The 22,078-nt window shown below is 46.1% G+C and overlaps 1 protein-coding gene across 1 annotated transcript in view; it reads right to left on the bottom strand.

Moving 5' to 3' along the window:
- GARS1 (glycyl-tRNA synthetase 1) overlaps positions 1-22,078 on the bottom strand; it is a 41,890-nt gene that overhangs the window by 15,826 nt on the left and 3,986 nt on the right. Inside the window, 11 exon segments of the mRNA XM_030549978.1 lie at positions 31-192; positions 2,079-2,140; positions 2,143-2,196; positions 2,199-2,245; positions 5,028-5,177; positions 6,322-6,467; positions 8,515-8,591; positions 10,105-10,193; positions 11,433-11,574; positions 14,293-14,395; positions 21,472-21,573. Of these exon segments, the coding sequence (XP_030405838.1) occupies positions 31-192; positions 2,079-2,140; positions 2,143-2,196; positions 2,199-2,245; positions 5,028-5,177; positions 6,322-6,467; positions 8,515-8,591; positions 10,105-10,193; positions 11,433-11,574; positions 14,293-14,395; positions 21,472-21,573 (1,134 nt within the window).

The raw sequence follows: 22,078 nt of genomic DNA on the forward strand, positions 1-22,078 counted from the left end.
CCTGCTGGTAGGTTTAATCCTGCAACTTACATAGGATGTTTTGGACTCTGCATCCCAGCAGTCACAGGCATAATGAGCCATCTCATTCTCCATGTGCTGTCGGAAGCGCAGCTTATCGGGGATACACCACCTTATAAGGTAGAGGTAGATTCTGCCAATGAAGTAACCTAATACAGAGTTATTGATCACACCCTAGAGAGAGAAAAAAAACACTTTGTTAATTTCCACATCATCATTCTGTTGCCTCAGAAAGACTGGAGACAGCTGATATTACTTCCCTTTAAAGGGACAACTTCCTGCATGTGGTAAACTGAGATACAACATGTTTCCTGAAACCCACGGCCTCAAGATCTCACTACAGCAAAATCTCTGTACTGCGCAGTAACATCTCCCAATGGAAGTGCTGCGAGCACATCATTGTGACTGAAACTAATGAACTTGCCATGTAGCAGAATACCATACAACGTCTTTGCACTGTACCCAGAGAAACAAATATTTGACAATGGGCTCTTTGGTCTAGCAGAGAGAGATATAACACAAGCGAACGGCTGAAAGTTGAAACAAGGTAAATTCAGACTGGAAACAAGGTGTAAATTTTTAACAGGGCAAGTAATTAACCATTGGAACAATTTACCAAGGGTTATGATGGAGTCTCCATCACGAGCACTTTTCAAATCAAGAGTGGATGTTTTGCTGAAAGAGGCACTCTAGAAATTACTTCAGGAAAGTTCTGGTTCTGACTTCCTGTATAATACACACCATAGATGATCACAATGGATCCTTTCTGGTCTTGGAATCTATGAAAAGGCCACTTTCAAATACTGGAGTTCAGAAGTGTAGCTCTGTAGATTATGGAGGGAAGATTTAATGAGGGAGTCGGGACTCCTGGGTTCTGTTCCCGGTACTGCCTTTGCTTTGCTGTGGGACCTTGGGCGAGTCATTCGGCCTCTCTGCACTTGATTTTCCACCTCTAAAATGGGGTTTCTACAAAGCTACCTCAGGGGGTGTTTTGGAATGCTTGTAAGGCAGTTGAGAATCCATGCCTACCAGGCTTAATGCTCAGGCCCCATAATGGGGACAGTTCAAAGAAAAACCATTAACAGGATTAGAGGGTCTGGAGGAGAAAGGGTTTTTTTTAATCTGGCCCTAGAACCTGAGTCCAAAGGGTTTAGATCAGATCCTACAGAACAAATATGTAGAGGCTAAGATGAAAAGGAGGGGATAGGGAAAGAGTTTTCTTACTCCATCCCATCGCTTCTGGCCCCACCCCTCCAAAGAGACATCACTTTGGGCTGCTGGAAATTTGAGCAGAGTTATTGATGAATCATCTTTAATTATCGTATTGACAGTTTGTGCGAGTTGTTTTGTTCTTTTTGCATTAATTTGCAAGACAAACCCCTCCCCATGTGCTACCAGTCATTTCATACCATCAATACAACACAGTCACCAACGTTCTGTTACGAACATCTAGTATCAACAAGAATTGTACCAAAAGTCCTCCAACATGTACAGACATAACAGTATATTTTTATACAACAGTGCATGTTATTTACACTGTGGTAATGCCTATCAACCTCAGTTATGGACCGGACCCCACTGAGGCTAATCTCTGCACAGACAGAACAAAAAGATGGCCCCCAACCTAAAGGATTTCAGTTAAAATGCGTTTCTGTATTAGAGCATTCAGTGTCTATTTTTAGGTGACCAGCCGTGTTCTTTCTTTAACTCACTCGGATGAAGAATCAGGGTTTGGGGATTCAAACCCAACACACAGCGTATTGGGTGCCAGGTGATGCAAAAGGTGTGTGGATTCTCAGGCTGCCCCCAGCTTTTAGCAGGTCTTGTACCCCTAACGTGCTCCCTCTCCAAAAACTAACCTGGAAGCCTAACCTATGCAACAGTGCTACCTGACTGTGTCCTTTCAGTACTGATGAAGGCCAGATTTTGATCTCACAGGTGCCCACGTGGAGTAACTCCACTGGACTCCATGAAGGTACTCCTGATGTACAAGTTTGGAATTTAATTTACCCCTGCAAGCACGCTACAGAATAAGTTATGAAATGGTCATGCGAGGTAACATTACCTGCTCCAACAGCATCTCCCAGACGCATCATGTGGGCGGACTGCCCACTGACCTGGCTTTGGAGGAGTACAGGAGGATGTGGAGATCTGCCACACTCTGGAACTTGGGGTGATACTCTCACTGGGATCCACAAAGTGCTCAATTTCTGCCATGGTGAATTCTCTAAGCAGAACAGAGAGCACATGCTAGCATTAATGCACACTGTCCCAGGAAGAACCTTCCCCACCAGCCTTTACATGTGCTCTAGCCTGTTAAAAACGCAAATCAGGAGTTAAACCCACCAAGTGCTAGTGCCAAGGGAACAGACAGATTAGATAGCACGCCACTTTTCTTCAGATGTTGGAGGGTTTCCCCATCCCCTTTAGCTTCTATTAAAAGGTACCTACAAATTCTCTTCGAAGCCTTTAGGCCAGGGGTTCTCAACTGGGGGTTGGGGACCCACTTAGGGGGTCGCAAGCTGTCAGCCTCCACTCCAAACCACGCTTCACTCTAGCATTTATAATAGTGTTAAAATATATTTAAAAGAGTTTTTAATTCATAAGGGATGGGGAATCGCACTCACAGTCTTGCTGTGTGAAAGGGGGTTCACCAGTACAAAGTTTGAGAACCACTGCTTTAGACCTTGCGTTATCACATCACTGACTCAGAGGAAGAATGTCACCTGCTGAAATACCAAATCCTTTCCTAAATCATGTGTATCCTCTGGAAGTCTCCACCCAAGTTATGACCTGGCCTCACCCTGATAACCTTGTGATATCTAGTTAGAAAGCTTTATTTGCGGGGGCGCGGGGAGGGAGAGAACCACTCATGGTACATCTTTAAATGTGCGATACTGGAACCTCCAGCACTGTTCTGTTTAACAGCATAGATGAGATTTAAAACTGCAGGTTTTCCAATATTCAAAGCAGGGCCGTCTAACAGGAAACATTTGTTACTTACTTTGCTTTACTGCAAACGAGCAAACAGATGGCAAAAGTATTCTGCACGGCATCATAAACACAGAAATTAAGAAATAGTCCATGATCCCCCATCCAACAAGCCAAATTTTAACTGCATGACATTGAGATGGCTGTGCCAGGGGAACGATCAGGACACAGGACAACATTTTGAGAACTGGGAGACTAAAGTTGGGCACCTAAATCCATATTTACATCCCTATATAGCCTGACTTCTGGTGGTAATGGGAGATGTGGGGGTGCTCAGTGACTTCAGCAGACCTGCAGCTGGCTCCCCACTCTGAAAACCAGGCCTTCTGTTACAATGAAGGCTCTTGTCATGCAAGATACTTTTGGCAATTGGTTTGCCTGCAGTAAAACACGAGTAAATACATTAAGAGGCACTCATGGTGGAAAATGCTGGCCATATTTCCCCAGAGGTGGATCTCATCGTTTTCCTCTCAGAGATTGTGTTACATGAAAGAGCCTCAGACAAAGAGAAGCGCTAAGATACCAACATGTAGCAACCCACCTGCTCAAGGGGATAGGGATAGCTCAGTGGTTTGCGCATTAGCCTGCTAAAACCAGGGTTGTGAGTTCAATCCTTGAGGGGGCCATTTAGGGATCAGTGGGCAAAAATCTTCAGGGACATACTTGCCCTGCTGTGAAGGCAGGGGACTGGACTCAATGACCTTTTAAGGTCCCTTCCAGCTCCATGAGATAGGTGTATCTCCATATTAAACAATGGTGCATGTTCTCTTTTACATTATTGCTATCACTATGTATATATTTATACATTAGGTCGTTTCTTAACTTCAGTACCTCAAATTGCTTAGCAGTGAGTTACTTTGTGATCAGGAACCTTAAGAAAGAGAGTTTTGTATAATCACTAAAGATTTTAAGTTTATTTTGCAAGCACCGGATGTTATTCGTATGCAGAAAATATACAGCACAATTTCCTATGAAAGTATCACAAGTCATAATTTATATTGTATTGGATAAGGGTTTCGGTGACATGAACCACCAGTTTACAGATGTAATTAGGAGAACAGGAGGGCTGAAAAAACCTCAGTGCCAGTAATGCCACTGCACCCTGCTAATGCCATAAAACGTCATTATGTTAATCAGTTATCAATTTTACAACATGCACTGTGGGTAACTGCAGAGTAACTCCACTGACATCAATTAGAAGCTAAAGACGTTTCAATCTTCTGGTTAGACCTTGAGACAAAAAAATCAGAATCTGGGTCTGCGAACCAGAGCTGCAATGCCAAACATACCAGGGGACCAGATATCTACATAGAAAAGACACAGTTTCAATCCTAAGGCCATCATTAAAAAGTGAAAATCGGTCCATTTTTGGTTTCTGGACCAAGCTTTTATGAGCTCTGTCAGGTGGGCAGGTTTCTTTTTTTTCCAACTAGCCACACACAAAGCAATCAGCTTACGTGTAAATTCCTCAAAGTTTTAGTTGCACAATCTCTCACCCACTGAAGTCTGTGGAAACTCCATGAACATTTTAGGAGGTACTCCTAGTGCATTCTAGGTAGGGAAACTGAATATTGTACCCACTTCAGATGCCATGTATCGTAAGCTGAAGGCTTTGAAGATCTGATGGCCTCTTGCTTGACTAATGTCCCGTAGCACCTGATCTAAGAAAAAGTCCCTGTTTGTTCTTTGTCACATGACCTAAGGTTGGAGTCGTTTTTTTTGTCTCAAGGTCTAACCAGGTTTTAATGCCAAGTTTTCATGCCCAATACAAATTCTTATCAATGTTTCTGAAGCAACAGTCTCATAATCAAGATACTTTTTGCCAGTGAACTCTGATTACTTTAAGGCGTTTATTATGCAGGTACTCGAAGCCTTTTACAACGCACAAGACATTCTCCCAAAGAGCAGGGTGGACGGGAAATCAGTGAAAAGGACACTCAGGCCAGATGGAACTTTGATTTCCCGAGAGGCAGCTATCTCCTGCCAGATGTTCTGGTGGGGGAGAAGGTTTGCAGTACCTGACTCGGATGAGGCCAGAACGGGGTGAGATCTCGTTCCTGAAGGAATTTCCAATCTGGGCAGCAGCGAAAGGCAGTTTGCCTTGATTAAATTCCAAAAGGCGTTTGAAGTTGAGGAAAATTCCCTGTGCAGTTTCTGGCCTCAGATAGCTGAAAGAAAAACAAGACATTAGGTGGGTGAATGGAGGGGAAGCAAGACAAACTTTGGTTCGATGCAAAAAATGAGGTGGCCTTGTTTTATCTCAGGTCTCTAATTCCAGGCACAAAACATCAAGGCAACATGCTCTGTAGTTCTCAGCAGCAGCAACCATGCGGAGTTCAACAGGAAACCACAGATTATCAACAAGCACCAAGACTTGCTTTCTTTAGAGCAGCAAAGGCGGATTCAAGTGCTGCCCCTAGGGTTCAAGGAGAGCAAGGGATGGTCCACTCATCTTTCAGATTGCAGCTCTTCTTATAAATTCAGGGGCCATGCTTATCCTCTTTGTACCCCCCCAATAGTGGCACATATGGAGGTGAAGCAAATCCAGCAATGCTGCCCTTATGAACCCCAGCAATTATAGAACCCTCCCAGGGTAATTAAATACACAGATTAGCCATGGACTCATCTTTTTCTAAGTTCATTTAAGGCTTCCAGTGCTAATGCTTACATAGCCCACTGGTGAGTGGGTGTTCCATGTCCTGCTCTGGGTCAGTCCACAGAGGAGGAGTCTGTTACAGCCTCAGCCAGAGAGCCTGGATCTTTACCTCAAACCGTAGCAGCCCATGCTTTTAGCTCCAGAGGTCCCCAGGTCAACTTTGAAGCATCAACCAAGATGGTGGCCACGGACCACACATGATGGCTGCCTTTGCTATGTAACTAACATTACGACAGACTAGCTTCACGCCCCTTCCTGCTTAGCCACAGAGGTCACCTGTGGAACCAATAATGTTCTGTTGCATGGGGAACAGGAGTCTAGGGCCTTGCTGCCCTATGCCACACAATCTAGCCTACAATGACATACATCCGCCAGCCACTACAGCCTTTCAAGTAGAGCAGGCGCCAAAGAACTGCATGGACAACTACAGCCATGATGGTCCTTCTCATCTTGAGAGTCCATGAATCTACTTTGCAATAGCAGCTCTAGAGCAGCCTGGGGAAAAGACTGGGCAGGAGAGAATTGCAGAGGGAAGGCTGCATGAGTTTTGTTTTCAGTTTCGTATAGATCTCATTTCCAATCCTGGGCAGTGGAAAATTACAGTCACTCATAGCCACATGCCAAAAGAAAATGGGCAGCACGAGGCTGCTACCTACCCCGGCATGTTTCCTCCAGGCCCAATGGAGGTCTTGAACATCAGATTGAAGGACACAGGAGGGGACAGGTCGTTCCCTGTGACAGGAGACTTCACGTTGTAATTCACAAAGAGATCGGCGAGCTCTTGCTGACTGTAGTTGTCCAACTAGCAACAAAACACAAGGATGGTTATTTTAAAATTACAAGACAAGGTTAAAGCGGTGATGGTTCGCCCCCTTCCCATCTATTATTAAGCACGAGGTCAGGAACACACTGGAAGAGATTGTTATAGGACTGGAACCCTGTGTTTTATTTGGGGTGAGGGCTAAGGTTTGTAGCAGGGATGGAAGAACATGTTTTGAAAAACTATGGGCCCAAGTTAACCTTGGAGGTCCATGGCTCAGCTGCAGGCCAGAGCCTTTCACGGCCTGCAATCCTTTTAGAAGTACAAGCTCTGAGGTTGGGTATGAAGTGGCAACAGAGTCACTAGGATGGTATCACCACCTACAGAGAACGTCCTTCTGAACAGTTCCAATCAAACCAGCCAGGGCAGGAGGGAGGCAGGAAAAAGGGAATTGCTGGGAGGGAAAAGAAGAAAGTCAACTACAATTTCTGCAATGTTTTGCCTCCTTTCATGTCTTCTTCCTTCCACAACCCTGTAATTACCTGCTGCACCAGACACAACCCATGCCAAGCATCACACCTTGCATGACAGCGCTGCCGAGCAGATCTGCAGCAGAGGAGCTGACTGCAGCAGTAAAGAGGTTCCACAAGCATACTGCGTACTAGCTCTAACAGCAATTTGTTAACTGGAGGTTTCCATGAGCGAGATGTTGCCACCCTTACAGGGCCCTGCCTCCTCCCGTCTCCCGTATAAATCAGAGCAGGAGATCCCAGACAGCTGTGTGAGAAAGACTGATTTAAAAGAACTGCTGAACTACTACAGTTTAACCTGTAGTGTTCAATATTAGATAGGTCCTCTGTCAAGGTAACCACACCTCACAGTAGCAGAGATCATTGAGAATTGGACTTGGTGATCAAACAGGCCTTGTCCAACCCTAACTTCTATGATTCCTGGCATATCAGAGGGAGCTCCCCAACGAGGAGCAGACAGGAAGATTCCCATATTAATAGTGTCTAACACAGAGAGCAGTGCCAGCTTTACATCAAGTTTCCAGCTACAGCAGGGGACAGCACAAAGGGAAAAATGTAACAGGGTCAAAGTTCAGTACTGTACTGTGGAAGAGTTACTGACCAGGACTCTGTAATGCAATATACTGAGATACACAGTACTATATCTGGAGAGAGCCATCTGCACTATATGCGGCTGTGAAAGCACTTATTCTAAAAGCCATGGGAACGATCATCAAAAACAAACTAAATGAAAACAAATCTCTACACACTGCAGCCCAGGAATGTTAGCCTGCAGCACCAACCATGCTAATGGTAAACAGGAGCAACTGCACACTGAGAATCTTATAGACAGAAACAATTCACGTGTCGAGAGACATCACCACAGGTTTTGATCCAGTACAAAAATTATTTAAAAAGCTATAACCAAACCTTACAGATATAATTCTTGTTCCTTGCATACAGCCCAAATGGCTGACCCTTGTGTATGACTGGGCACTGGGAGGCTCAACAGGGATGCAATCCTCCTCACGGGGCTGGCCACAGAGATGCTCTCTGGACAGATCTGCAACAGTCTGGCTGCAGAAGCATGCATGAAACCAGTTTCTCTCTGAAGAGCAATAGGTGGTGGATCTGCTTAACCAAAAAACTTCCTGTACACAGAGGCTCAGTGAGCCCGGTGAGGTAATGGGCACATGGGGTGCAGACATCTGAGCAAGGTCCACAAATTCTGCCCCCGGTCACAAAGTGATGTTATAGCAGCTTTGATGCCGACAGGGCCCTCTAAGTTGTTTTTCCAAAGGAACATTTCCTTTAAGGAAAGCAGCATCTTAAGTATATTTAGGAGACTGATGGGCATATAGAGGGATGTGTTTGTTTTGGACATTTACGTTTAATGCTAAAGCCTTCATGTCTGCTTGAAAAACGGTGCCCAGTGGAAAGTTAACAACAGACGTGGGAAGTGGCATGTGCTTCTTCTCTTAGGGAGACGGGACAGGATGCCACTCTTGGATGTTTGTACAGCACCTTACCTCTGCCACGTCATCTATCAAGTTTTCATCATCCTCTGTTCAAGCACTGACCTGTGTTAAAACGTTTTCCATTTCTGTCTTTTTCTCAGCTGTACATTTCTTGTCAGACATCAGCTTCTGCAAGTGAGCTGTAAGCATTGGAAGTAGGGAATCAGTTCACATTTGAGCAATATCACTGAACCACTCTAACCCTAAAACTATATAATCCTCTTGATTCATAAAGCATGAGATTACATACACATTCCCACCAGACAAAATGCAATGGGCCAGATTCCCAGCTCATGTGAATCACTGTAGCTCCATTGAAGGCAGTGGGGTTATGCTGATTTACACCAGCTGAGGATGTGGCCCAGCGTTTCCAATTTGTCATTTCTGACATTCTCTAGTTTCCTGTTGAAAGAGGACAATGGGGTATGTTGTGTATATTTAGCAAACAGGACCTGTGTCACTCTTTCCTCTCCTGCCTCTTATTTTAAACCCACTCTGGGTAAGGCACTGGAAGTGTGAGAGTAAAATCTATTCCCATTTCAGAAAGGCTTTTCCTTCTATCGTGTGTTCATACACATACATACAAATTCATTGCTATTGGCTTGCACAGGCTTTTTTTTTTCTTATTAAGTGTAGCGACCCTCCACAGGACAAGTGATCAGTGCAGAGTTGAACCCAGGACCTCTAGATCTAAAGTACAGATCTCTAATACTTGAACAAAACAATTTGGTCCACTAGCAGATAGTAACATAAGTGGCTTTCCTCTGTGGATCAGCCAGAGAGGGGACATACACATTCTTGGTTAGTACGTTACATAAAGGCAAAGAAAATATTAAGTTGAATATTCTGAGACCACTTCTTAATGCTAATATCTATTAGATGCATAACAGTATCACCAGGGAAATGATGGAAGCCCCTTTGGCATGGGCCATTTAAAGCTAGACTGCACCCATCCTACGTCTTGTCCATCCCCTAGCCAAGTGAAGATCTGTTCCATCTCTAATGTCTAGGATTCCATGGTTTGTTTAATACAAATCAATGTAAAGAATCACACTGATTTTGCAACCTGAGAAGACGCCCAGGGTACATGTTTAAAACCTCCAATGTAGGCTAGATTCTGAGCATATAAAGCTCAACAGTACCCTTGAAATGCCTCTTCCACGAAACAAGACCAGTCCAGCAGCTTTGTCTTGCAACCATCTCTCTAGTAAATTTAACCTGAGATTCGATCAAAAAGCAAGTTTCCGCCAACACCAGACCAATAAGAAAAATAAGACCAAAGCATGGCCTTCGTGTGCTTTGTTTAGATTTGTTAGATGGAAGGTCAGGCTTGTTATGCAGGAAGCCAGACTAGATGATCCAATGATCCCTTGTGGCTTAATCTATGAATTTCTAGAAAATAAAAATGGTGAAAGTCATTCCATTGCAGGGGTCCCATGCATCACTTCAGACCTTAACACAATGTTTAAATGGGGTGGAGGGCTTGCAAGGGTCACCTACGCTGAGGTGAATGTCTCCCTTACTGAACCATAGACATTAATATGCAAGAGATTTACTAGGTCATCTCGTCTATCCTCATAAGCAGGGCATTCCCCTACGGAGCAAAAAACACTCACAAGGAATGTCTCAGCCAGTCCTGCCCTCAGAATGTACCTTTTAAGAGATGATCAGCACGAAAACACTCCCCATTTTTCACATCTTTCACCATGAAGTCAGCAAATTTTTCTACATGGCCAGAGGTCCTGGAACGGAAGACACTACTTCAGAAACATATATGGTCACTTGACAGCTCCAGAGTAGCATGTGAGCCCACAATGAAGACCGACATTAAAGAGATCTCCTCTAAACCAAGCAACCGAAGTGCAGGCTCATTCTTGCTTCAGTTTACAGACCTGTATTTAGTAGTTTCCTCATTTAGAAATCGTCTGTGGCCATAAGGATCCTTGAGAAAGCCTGGATATCCCCCTCATCCCAAATCCATTTTAGATTCATACACTGGGCGAGTAAAATAGCACCATGGTCTCTTTTGTTTACTGCATAATTACTGGAGCAAGATAAGGATGCATTTGTGGGGGGAACTCGATGGGTTAGGTGACTAGCGGTGGCATTTGGACACTCATTCTTCCGTCACTGGTTTGAGTGTGACCCAAGCTGTTACCAGGTGAAAGTCTTTACTATCCAGTGCTGGCTCACTGACCCATCTCTGTGATCTCAGTCCAATTCCCAGAAAGCACCCACACCACACCATACAGCCAGAGCACACTAAGCACCCTGGCTGCCAGCTGAGCAGAGGTGCTAGGGACGGGAGAGGGATGGAGACTGAATTACACTCTCACCCTTCGAGGTGTTGCCTCCAGGTCAGGGCTGAGGCACACTTCAGGAGCTGTATGAGGCCTATTGCTTTGCTGCTTTCTCTGCTCTACCTGTGCTGTGAATAAACAAAGGACTTCAGTTTCCACAGCTGGTACCATTCACTAGTACTATAGCTGGACTGTTAATGGACGGTGGTGGTTTCTGCCAGGCTTCCACATGGAAAGGAAGCAATGTGCAGTGGTTAGGGCACTAGTCTAAAACTTGGGAGATCCGAGTTCAAGTCCCTGCTCTGCCACACTTCCTGTGAGCCCTGAGGTAAGTCACAATCTCGGTGACTCAGTTTGTCCATCTGTAAAATGGGGATATGAGCACTACTTTAACTCACAGGGGGATTATGAGGATAAATCCATTACAGACTGTGGGGCTCTGAGCTATTACGATAATGGGGCCCATATACAAACCTTTGGTAGATAATCTACTTGAACAGCAGCTTCCACTACCTACCTAGCTAAGTGCAGCCACCTAGATATTCTGCATTGCTACAAGGTAACAGGGTAGCAAACTGGATGACCTAGTTTCATATTCTTGTGGTTATTTTTACGAGGGTTTGCAAAGAAACCTATCACTACCAGAAATGAACACACACTGCAAGAAGGGCCCATATTTACTTCAGAACTGGCTCTGGGGTGAGCATGGTGCAGTCTATCTCTAGAATCTGATCCTCCTGTATAAAGTGCAGCCTCCAAGCTTGGATAATGTTGTTCTTCAAAGCACATCCAACAGGCCCAAAGTCATACAGGCCACTAACACCTACGAGAGAAGTAAAATATGGGTCACATCATCTTACACAGCAGTTTTGTTTTGATTAAAAAAAACCAAAGCCCGCAAACTACAATGTTTCAAATTTTAGGTGCCAGTCCAAGGTTATTTATTGGCACCCTCTGAGTACAAGTTGCTTTGCACGAACCAGAGTGAAACAGGCTCTGTCTTCAAAAGCTTACAATGGGAAGGATCGATCCTGCCAAGTGTTGGAAGTGGTCAGTACCTACAAGAATTGGGCCCTAGGTGAGAAAGTTAATACAGTTCAGTTCCACAATGCACTGGGTGATCAGCTTGTGGCCAAAACTCAACCAGATTCAGATACATGGTCTATAAATATACAAACCACACTTCCTCCTCCAGTGGGGAGTGCATGGAAGAAAATGTATTTGGAGGAGGGAGCTGCATACAGAGAGAAGATGGACATTTGTATACTCTGCTGGGAAGCTATACTGTAACAGAATGCATCCTACGTACACCCACCAGTTTATACTTAATGAAAGTATACGCAAATACGTTACGTTACAATGAAAGAAAAGAGCAGGAAGGCCCAGACTGTCAGCCTGTAAAAGCGACACTGAAAATTTACTCCGGAATTTGAGGTCACACCACAGGAAAGACACGCAGCCTGACAGACAGCGCTACTCTAATGCAGTGGCTCTCAACTGTTCCAGACTATTGTACCCCTTGCAGGAGTCTGATTTGTCTCGAGTATATCAAGTTTCACTTCACTTAAAAACTACTTGCTTACAAAATCACACATAAAAATACAAAAGTGTCACAGCACACTAGTACTGGAAAATTGCTGACTTTCTCATTCTTACCATATACCGTATATACTTGTTCATAAGCCGAATATTTTTGGTAAAAGTGATGCATCAAAGAGTGGGGTCGGCTTATAAAACGGGTCTACACCAAAATTTGATGATTTAAAACTCGATGGAATCATTGAATTGAATATCTAATACAGGGATCGGAAACCTTTGACACGCAGCCTGCCCGGGGCCGGTCTGTTTACCTGCCACATCCGCAGGTTTGGCTGATCGCCGCTTCAGGCCAATGGAGGCAAAGGAAAGCGGCGCAGGCCGAGGGATGTGCTGGCCGCCGCTTCCCGCCAGCCCCATTGGCCTGGAGCGGGGAATCGCAGTCAGCGGGAGCGGCGATCAGCCAAACCTGCGGACACAGCAGGTAAACAAACCGGCCCAGACTGCCAGGGTGCTTACCCTGGCGGGCCGCGGGCCAAAGGTTGCCAATCTCTGATCTAATACATTGTTGTTTTGTTTACCTGGAGTGTCTGCAGGCATGAAGCCCTAACTGGGCTGGGAACGGCAAACTGTGGCCACTGGGAGCTGAGGGGCTCCATGCCTGCAGACGCTCCGAATAAACAAAACGTCCTGACCTGCCAGCGTCTTACCCTGACTGGCCAGGAGCCAAAATCTTCCAACCCTGAAATACAGGGTCGGCTAATGAAAGGGTCATTCAGTTTTTACTATTTTTACCCAGCCAGGGGGGTTGGCTTATAAACATACAGCCTAATGAACGAGTATATATGGTAATTAAAAATATATCAATTGGAATATAAATATTGTACTTATATTGCAGTGTATAGTATAGAGAGCAGCATAAACAAGTCATTGTCTGCATGAAATTTTAGTTTGTACTGACTTGGCTAGTGCTTTTTATACAGCCTGCTGTAAAACTAGGCAAATCTCTACTAGATGAGTTGATCTACCCCTTCTGCATGCCCTACACATAACCAGATGTGGTTCTCAATCAGGGGTATCTGAAACGGTTTGGCTGCCATATTTAATCACTTGCTCAGTGCAACTCCTTGACAAGAGTTTCACAGCAGTAACAGGATCGAGAGCAGCAGCAGAATCTGGTATTTGAGTGATGTTAACATTAACTTGGTCAGGAAAGTTCAGAGAAACACGTGCGGATATTAGGAAAGAAGGTAAACACTTGGCTTTTAAAAAATTCCCCACCCACCCCATTTCCATTAGTTCCCTGGACAGCATACATCCTCTCTGATCTTCCTATTTGCATTCCGAAAGCACAAGATGGAACTCGCACCCGCACATATTTGAAAGAAGTTTCGAGACAGGGTAAAGCCAACTTTCCAAAAACCCACTGACGTTTCATGGTATTATTATTAAGGCTACGATTTAGTCACGGGTATTTTTACTAAAAGTCATGGACAGGTCACGGGCAATAAACAAAAATTTACGCCCATGACCTATTCATAACTTTTACTATAAATACCCAACTAAATCTTGGGAGGGCTGCTGCAGAGGGGGACGCCCCGGGGGGGGGGGGAGTGCCCCGGGGGCTGCTGCTGGGGCCAGACGCAGCACCAGCAGCCGGGGACTGCCAGAGCAGTGGCTGCTCCGGCTGCCTGAGGGACTGCTGCACGGCCTGGCCCCAGGGCCACTCCAGCAGCAGCCAGTGTGGCTGGCGGTGGGGCCGCCCAAACGGCTAGCTGCAGAGCTAATCCAGCTGCTTGGTGGCCCTGGGGTCCCCACTGGCCTCTGCAGAAGTCAAGGAAGTTGCGGAAAGTTATGGAATGACTTCAGCGACCTCCGTGACAGACACAGAGCCCTAATTATCATCATCAACAACATAACATGTCAGGTGAACACGGCACTTCATAATCGTGTACAGACACTCTACCCTAAAGTGATTAGAATTTAAATTTGTGTAAGCTTCTACCTCCATAAATAGCAAAAGCTTGATCATAGAAGAATCTCCGCTTCAGAGTGTCCTCCATTTTCATTCTGTCCACAATGTCATCTTTGGGCTGTAAAGCCAGCTCCTGTAAAACAGGCAGGGAGAAAACAAACAATGGTTCCAGTTACTGGCAGTAAAATGAGTCCTTCCTCAATCACCATTATGGGACAAAATGACCTCCGTTCGAAAGTAGCCTTCACAGGCACCTCCCAGATCGGGATGTTCAAATTGGAGGGTACGTGCCTAACTGCTAAGGTGAATGTCCAAATGCCAGATTTAGCCACCAAGTTTGAAAAGTGAGCTCTGCGAACTTAAACACTTGCACAACTATTGAGAGGTTCTGGATGCTACTGGGATTTTGATAATGAGGATTATGAAGTGCATCCATGTTGTAATATGTTGAGGAGAAATTTCCTAGCCATCCGTACAATGAGCAAAGACTATTTCTAAAGCACACTTCCTCTGAGACACTTGGGTTTCTGTATAACATAATATAAGCTACAGGTATCAGATGTCTAATGGTAGCATTTGACTGAAGACTAGGAATGTGTTTTATACCATCCTCATGAGATCTGAATCCAAATATGAGACAAAGCAAATACAAAAAGACGGTTACTCACCTTTGTAACTGTTGTTCTTCGAGATGTGTTGCTCACATCCATTCCAGTTAGGTGTGCGCGCCGCGCGTGCACGTTCGTCGGAAACTTTTTTACCCTAGCAACTCCAGTGGGCCGGCAGGTCGCCCCCTAGAGTGGCGCCGCCATGGCGCTCTATATATACCCCTGCCGGCCCGCCCGCTCCTCAGTTCCTTCTTGCCGGCTACTCCAACAGTGGGGAAGGAGGGCGGGTGTGGAATGGATGTGAGCAACACATCTCGAAGAACAACATGAGGGCAGGGGACTGGACTCGATGACCTCTCGAGGTCCCTTCCAGTCCTAGAGTCTATGAGTCTATGAGTCTATGAGTTACAAAGGTGAGTAACCGTCTTTTCTTCTTCGAGTGATTGCTCACATCCATTCCAGTTAGGTGACTCCCAAGCCATACCTAGGCGGTGGGGTCGGAGTGAGAAGTCGCGGCCCGGAGCACCGCAGTTCCGAAGGCCGCATCCTCCCTCGACTGCTGGACCAGGGCGTAGTGGGAAGCAAAAGTGTGGACCGATGACCAGGTCGCTGCCCGACAGATTTCCTGGATGGGCACACGGGCTAGGAAAGCCAGCGATGACGCCTGCGCCCTGGTAGAATGCGCAGTCACACGGCCCGCAGGGACATGGGCCAAGTCATAACAAGTCCTGATACAGGACGCAACCCAAGAGGATATCCTCTGGGAGGAGATAGGAAGACCTTTCATACGATCTGCTACCGCCACGAAAAGCTGGGGGGATTTTCGGAAGGGCTTAGTCCTGTCTATGTAGAACGCGAGAGCCCTACGGACATCCAGCGAGTGGAGCTGCTGCTCCCTGCCTGAGGAGTGAGGTTTTGGGAAAAAAACCGGAAGGAAAATCTCTTGGTTGACATGGAAGGCTGAGACCACCTTGGGCAGAAAAGCAGGGTGTGGTCTCAGCTGCACCTTGTCCTTGTGGAAGACCGTATATGGGGGGTCTACCACAAGAGCTCGGAGCTCCGACACCCGTCTAGCTGAGGTGACAGCCACTAGAAAGGCAGTTTTCCAAGAGAGGTAGAGCAGGGAGCAAGTAGCTAACGGCTCAAAGGGGGGCCCCATGAGTCGGGACAACACCAGGTTAAGATCCCAGGTGGGAGCAGGGGGACGGACGTTAGGGAATAAACGTTCCAGCCCTTTAAGGAATCTCGACACCGTCGGGTGAGAAAAAACGGAGCGACAGTCCGCACCCGGGTGAAAGGTGGAGATAGCAGCTAGGTGGACTCGCAACGACGATAAGGCCAGACCTTGCCCTTTGAGGGACAAAACGTAGTCTAATATTTCGGAAACCGAAACTTCCATAGGGCGGAGATTTCTCTCTACGCACCAACAGGAGAAGCGCTTCCATTTCGCTGAATACGTGGCTCTTGGACGGTTTCCTGCTGCTCAAGAGCACCTCTCTCACAGGCGTGGAGCATCGCAGCTCTGGGCCAGTCAGCCACGCAGGAGCCACGCCGCTAGGTGCAGCGACTGCAGGGGGTGACAAAGGGTCCCGTGGTCCTGGGTAATCAGGTCCGGATGAAGGGGCAGGGGAACTGGGTCGGCTATGGCCAAGTCCAGCAGCATGGTGTACCAGTGCTGCCTGGGCCACGCCGGGGCTACCATGATCACGAGCGCCTTGTCCCTGCGCACCTTCAGGAGGACCTTGTGGACTAGAGGGAACGGGGGAAATGCATAGTACAGGTGGGTCGACCACCGGATGAGGAAGGCGTCCCCTATCGACCCCGGTTCCCTGCCCTGAAAGGAGCAGAATGCTGGGCACTTCCTGTTCCCCCTGGACGCAAAGAGGTCCACCGGGGATAACCCACCTCCGGAAAATGGAGAGAGCGACATCCGGGCGAAGGGACCACTCGTGCGACAGGAAGGATCTGCTCAGTCGATCTGCCAGAGTGTTCCGTACTCCAGGGAGGAAGGAAGCCCTGAGGTGAACGGAGTGGGCTACGCAAAAGTCCCAGAGACGTATCGCCTCGTGGCACAGGGAGGAGGACCTGGTGCCGCCCTGCTTGTTGATATAGTACATCGTCGTCGTGTTGTCCGTAAACACGGCGACACAACGACCCTGAAGCTGATGACAAAACGCTTGACAAGCAAGGCGGACCGCTCTCAACTCCCGTATGTTGATGTGGAGCCCCACCTCCTCCTGGGACCACAGGCCCTGTGTCCGCAGGGTCCCCAGGTGGGCCCCCCAGCCCAGATCTGAGGCATCCGTTGTCAGGGATACCGATGGCTGAGAGGGGTGAAAGGGAAGACCCGCACATAACACGGACTGGTCCAACCACCAGCCGAGAGAGTCCAAGACCTTCTGGGGGATTGTGACTAACATGTCTAAAGGTTGCCTTTGCGGCCTGTAACGGCTGATAAGCCACAGCTGGAGAGGCCTCATGTGGAGCCGAGCGTAGCCGGTCACAAAAGTGCACGCTGCCATGTGGCCTAACAGGGTTAGACATGTCCTTACTGACGTCAACGGGGCTGACCGCAAACGCTGAACGATCGCCGCCATGGTCTGGAACCGTTGCAGAGGCAGCGAGGCCCTGCCCATCGTGGCGTCCAAGACCGCCCCGATAAATTCCACCTTTTGCGTGGGCCTCAGAGTGGATTTGTCTTCCAACGACCGACACGGCGGTAAGAAGGAACTGAGGAGCGGGCGGGCCGGCAGGGGTATATATAGAGCGCCATGGCGGCGCCACTCTAGGGGGCGACCTGCCGGCCCACTGGAGTTGCTAGGGTAAAAAAGTTTCCGACGAACGTGCACGCGCGGCGCGCACACCTAACTGGAATGGATGTGAGCAATCACTCGAAGAAGAATCTATGTATTCCACGTGATTACTGTAAAACGATGCTGGTAATAAAAACCAATAGTTTAGACTCAGAACATATGCGTTAGATGTCACCTTCCCCATTAAGTTTTAATACCTATTATCAACACATATTATGACAAAAGATATGCAGAGACAACACCTACTTTTCATTAAACAAGTATATAGGAATTTCAGTCTACTCACCAAATACAGATTCTTATACAAAGCACATTGCTGTGATATCTGATCACCGACCCCATTCATTATTGACAGTGTTTTTTCCCCTCATTAAGACATTTGAGCAACTCAATCTATTCTGACAAATGACATACAGAATTTTTATATAAAGTGGACTAAGGTACTCTGGCAAGGTTAAACTAAAACCTTTTACTTTGAATCTGCTTTGGTTTATATCACTAACTTAAAGAGCTATGGCCAACGTTTTAAAATTTGGGTGCTTGCAGTTAGGTACCTAAACCCACATTTAAGCATATAAACAAAAGAGGCCTGATTTTCAGGAATGCTAAAGCATCTGCAGCTCCCATTACCTTCAGGCCAATAAGTAGGGCCCTATCAAATTCACATCCGTGAAAAGTGCATCACGGACCATGGCATCTGGTCTTTTGTGCACCTTTACCCTATACTATACAGATTTCACAGAGGACACTAGCGTTTCTCAACTAGGGGTCCAGACCCAAAAGGAGGTTATAGGGGGAGGGTAGGGAGGTTGCAGGTTATTGTAGTGGGTTGTGATATTACCACCCTTACTTCTGCGCTGCCTTCAGAGCTGGGCGGCTGGAGAACGGCAAGCGCTGGCCAGGCGCCTAGACCTGAAGGCACTGCCGCTGCCAGCAGCAGTGCAAAAGTAAGGGGGGCAATACCATACCATGCTACCCTAACTTCTGCACTGCTGCCTTCAGAGCTGGGCTTCTGGTTAACAGCCGCTGCTTTCTGGCTGCCCAGTTCTGAAGGCAGTGCTGCCACCAGATGCAGAGCAGAAGGGTGGCAATACTGCGACCCTCCTACAATAACCTTGCGACCCACTTCCCTTTGGGCCAGGACCCCTACAGTTACAGTGAAATTTCAGATTTTAATATCTGAAACCAAGAAGTTTATTATTTTTTAAATCCTATGACCATGAAATTGACCAAAATGGACCATAAATTTGGTATGGCCCTACCAATAAGTAAATCTGCCTGAATAAATTGATTTTCTTTTTTTTTTAAAAAAAGAAAGATAGTTGACAGTGCCAAAACAATAGCTTTAAAGTACAGACTGAGGAAGGAGAGAAGTACACTCTGTAAGGACTAGAGGCATCTCAAAACTGCCAGGACTTCTCAGCGGGAGGAATGAGTTTCTGGACAAGGAGATGGGGGAAGAGGGAAATGATAGAGGCACGGCCTGACAATGAATGGCAAAAAATGGTTAGTGCTTCAGGAGAGATCTCAAACAATAAGAGAATACAGAGATTCCAGGCCCTACCACCAATACGCGTTGGGTCACTATTAGAGATTCAGTGCTTAGTTGGCTATGTTGCAGTTACTCCAAGGAAGGAGTGGAGACTAACTATTTGGCTTCACTCTTTTTAAGAAGTGGAGAGGGGAGCATGTGATAGCTGCAAGGGGGATGTCTACATCTTTGGGCCCTGCATAAGGGCTCGGTCATCTACTGACTTGAGAAAATGGAAACAAGTTGGTATCTGAGACCAGCCTATATCCTCTCAGAGGAGCTCTCAAACACAGATGTGCCCTGCACCGTTAAGGGTTTGGAAGCTGGTTGTGCTCACTTAGAGCAACATCTCCCCTTTACATGCAGCCAACATGGAAGTCACAGGGCCAGCGTGATACTGTCTAGAGGCTCCAACCAGCAGGCATCCACGCTGCTGCGTTCCACTCAAGTTGCCACTGATGAACATTCACAGCTGGAAGCCTTGCCAAACAGGAATGACAATAATCAACACTTGTGCTGACAAGGACACGTGACGGTATTGCAAGGTCATCCTGGAATAAATATGAACACAGCCCACACACGTGTAACTGACAAACAAGCCTCTGCACTAGATCCTACACACGCCTTTCCCATGGAAAAGGAGTGGCTGAAAGGGGTGCCAAGACTCCTAACCTGACTCATGGCCTCTCTAAATGAAGTTTGCCAAGATTACAAGACATAACCAGAGAACAGATTTTAAAAAATTAGTCACTGTAACCGAGACTAGCCATGAGCAAATCGTGGGTTTTAAAGCATGATTCCACTCTGAAAAGTGACTCAGTCTTACTCAGACTGCCTCCTTGTGCATCTCCAGTCATAGCTGCTGACTTAAGAGACAAATAACTTCTCACTCTGGCCTGCTTTGAAGAACTAATTGAATTATTTAGATTTGATTCTGGTGCTCTAATTATTAGCTGAGTTCCAAGCACAGGAGCAGCCTCCGTCCTCTGAAGTGCACCACCACTGAAGACAATAAGGTTACCCAAATGTATCTAACAACAGAATTTCCCTCCCCACCCTTTTTTTTTTTTTTTTAAAAGCTGGTTATACAAGCCAGAAAGTACCCAGAACCTGCTCTTAGATCTCAAGGTGAGTTTGCAGAGCTGGCTGGGGGGTGTGGGGAAGATACATTTTTACTCATATATTGAGCAAATCTGATCTGGAAATCAAGAAAATAAACCTGGAACCCCACAATGTCATTTTTAGAGCCTCTTTTCAGAACAGTACTGTATTTTAAAAATGGACAACTTAAATTTGGCCTTCAATTTGAAAAAAAAAAATGGTCACTGGAAATATTTTTTAAAAAATTTGTTAAGTTACAGTGAACAGAATTGTTTTTAAACAAAAATCTCCCCTGCCAGGTTTGTAACTCAAACATTGTGTAAAGAATCTGAAAGTGAAACATATAAAGTGACTTTACAGGGGTTTCATTCTGCTAGCTGACAGAAATGCAAAAAGTGAACAAAGAATAGTGACATGCACATTGGATTTTAAAAATTCTTTCCCTTTTGATAATTTAAGCTCTTATCAGCAATGTAGGGAAGAAATATATTTGTTTACAACATGTGATTTTTAAAGTTGACTGCAAGTTATAAAACAACTACTGGCTGGGAAGGAGTCATGGGCATCCAAACTGAAAACAGTGACTGGCTCTTGAATCCCCATGGCACAAACAACAAGGAAGAAAAGAAAAAGTGAGGGGGGCCAAGGAAGAACTGTCCGAAGACAGCGACAGAGAATACTAAATGTGCTGGCATCACCTGGAAAGAAGCAGCACAACTAGCCAGCGACCATAATCAATGGAGGAACTGAACTGCTTCATACATCAGCCAAACAGGAGGAACTAAGGCAAGGGAAGTAATCAAGTGTTCTCAATCACCACCTTTGCCATCTGTGCCACTGAACTGACCATTTTATAATTAAAGGTAAGAGAGTACATAGTCCCATGCTGATATAATAACATTAATCCTAGGTTAAAAAAGTAGATTGGAACATAGCATCTACTGGTCAAGACAGTCTAGCATAAACATAGAGAGACAAAGTGGGTGAGGAAATATTTTTTATTGACAAACTTCTGTTGGTGAGATAAACAAGCTTTCCCCGAGCTCCAATTCCTCTTTTAAATATATGCATTTAAAAAACATCACCACTTGACTGCAGGAATTCAAGTATGCTCATGCAAAACCCTCTAGACCACAGATCTAATTCTCAGACTCACCTTGGCTTCTAGGATCCTCTTCCGAGCTTTGAGCTCTGCTACAGCTCTGTCTACATCCACCTGGGGAGCCTTCTCTTCTTTCAGCTTTCTTACCAGCTCCCCCTGAGGAAGAACACAGGACAATCGAAGATATGGATTCCATTCTGAAAGGCAGGAGTGAGGGACATTCTGCTGTAGAGGCTGCCTGAGCGTTTCTACAACCCCGTGGAAACTGGCCAAGGTACTGGAGGTGGGGGAACACTTTGAAATTGGAAAGTGAGCATCAGCTGAGTTTGATAGCATTAAAGAACCTCAGAAGTAACTGTTTCCCACCCACTTGCAATTATTTTTATCTCAATATGTGAGTACACCCCCTTTAAAAAAAAGTCTGTTTGAATAGGCACAAGCGCTGTTATGGTTATTAGAGTTTCTCTGATGTTCATGCTTTTTTCAGGACAGCATATCAAAGCAGTGTAGGAAATGAACACAACTTCATGAGAAAGCAAGACACGGTAGGGCATTGGAACCAGACTAGTTACCGTCATCTTGCAAGAGTTATAGAAGGGTTTCCCTATCCCACATGGTAAGGATTCCCGTCCCTCATGACCCAGGAAATGTGACAGGCAAA

This window comes from Gopherus evgoodei, chromosome 2 (genome assembly GCF_007399415.2).
Source record: "Gopherus evgoodei ecotype Sinaloan lineage chromosome 2, rGopEvg1_v1.p, whole genome shotgun sequence".
Classification (NCBI taxonomy): domain Eukaryota; kingdom Metazoa; phylum Chordata; order Testudines; family Testudinidae; genus Gopherus; species Gopherus evgoodei.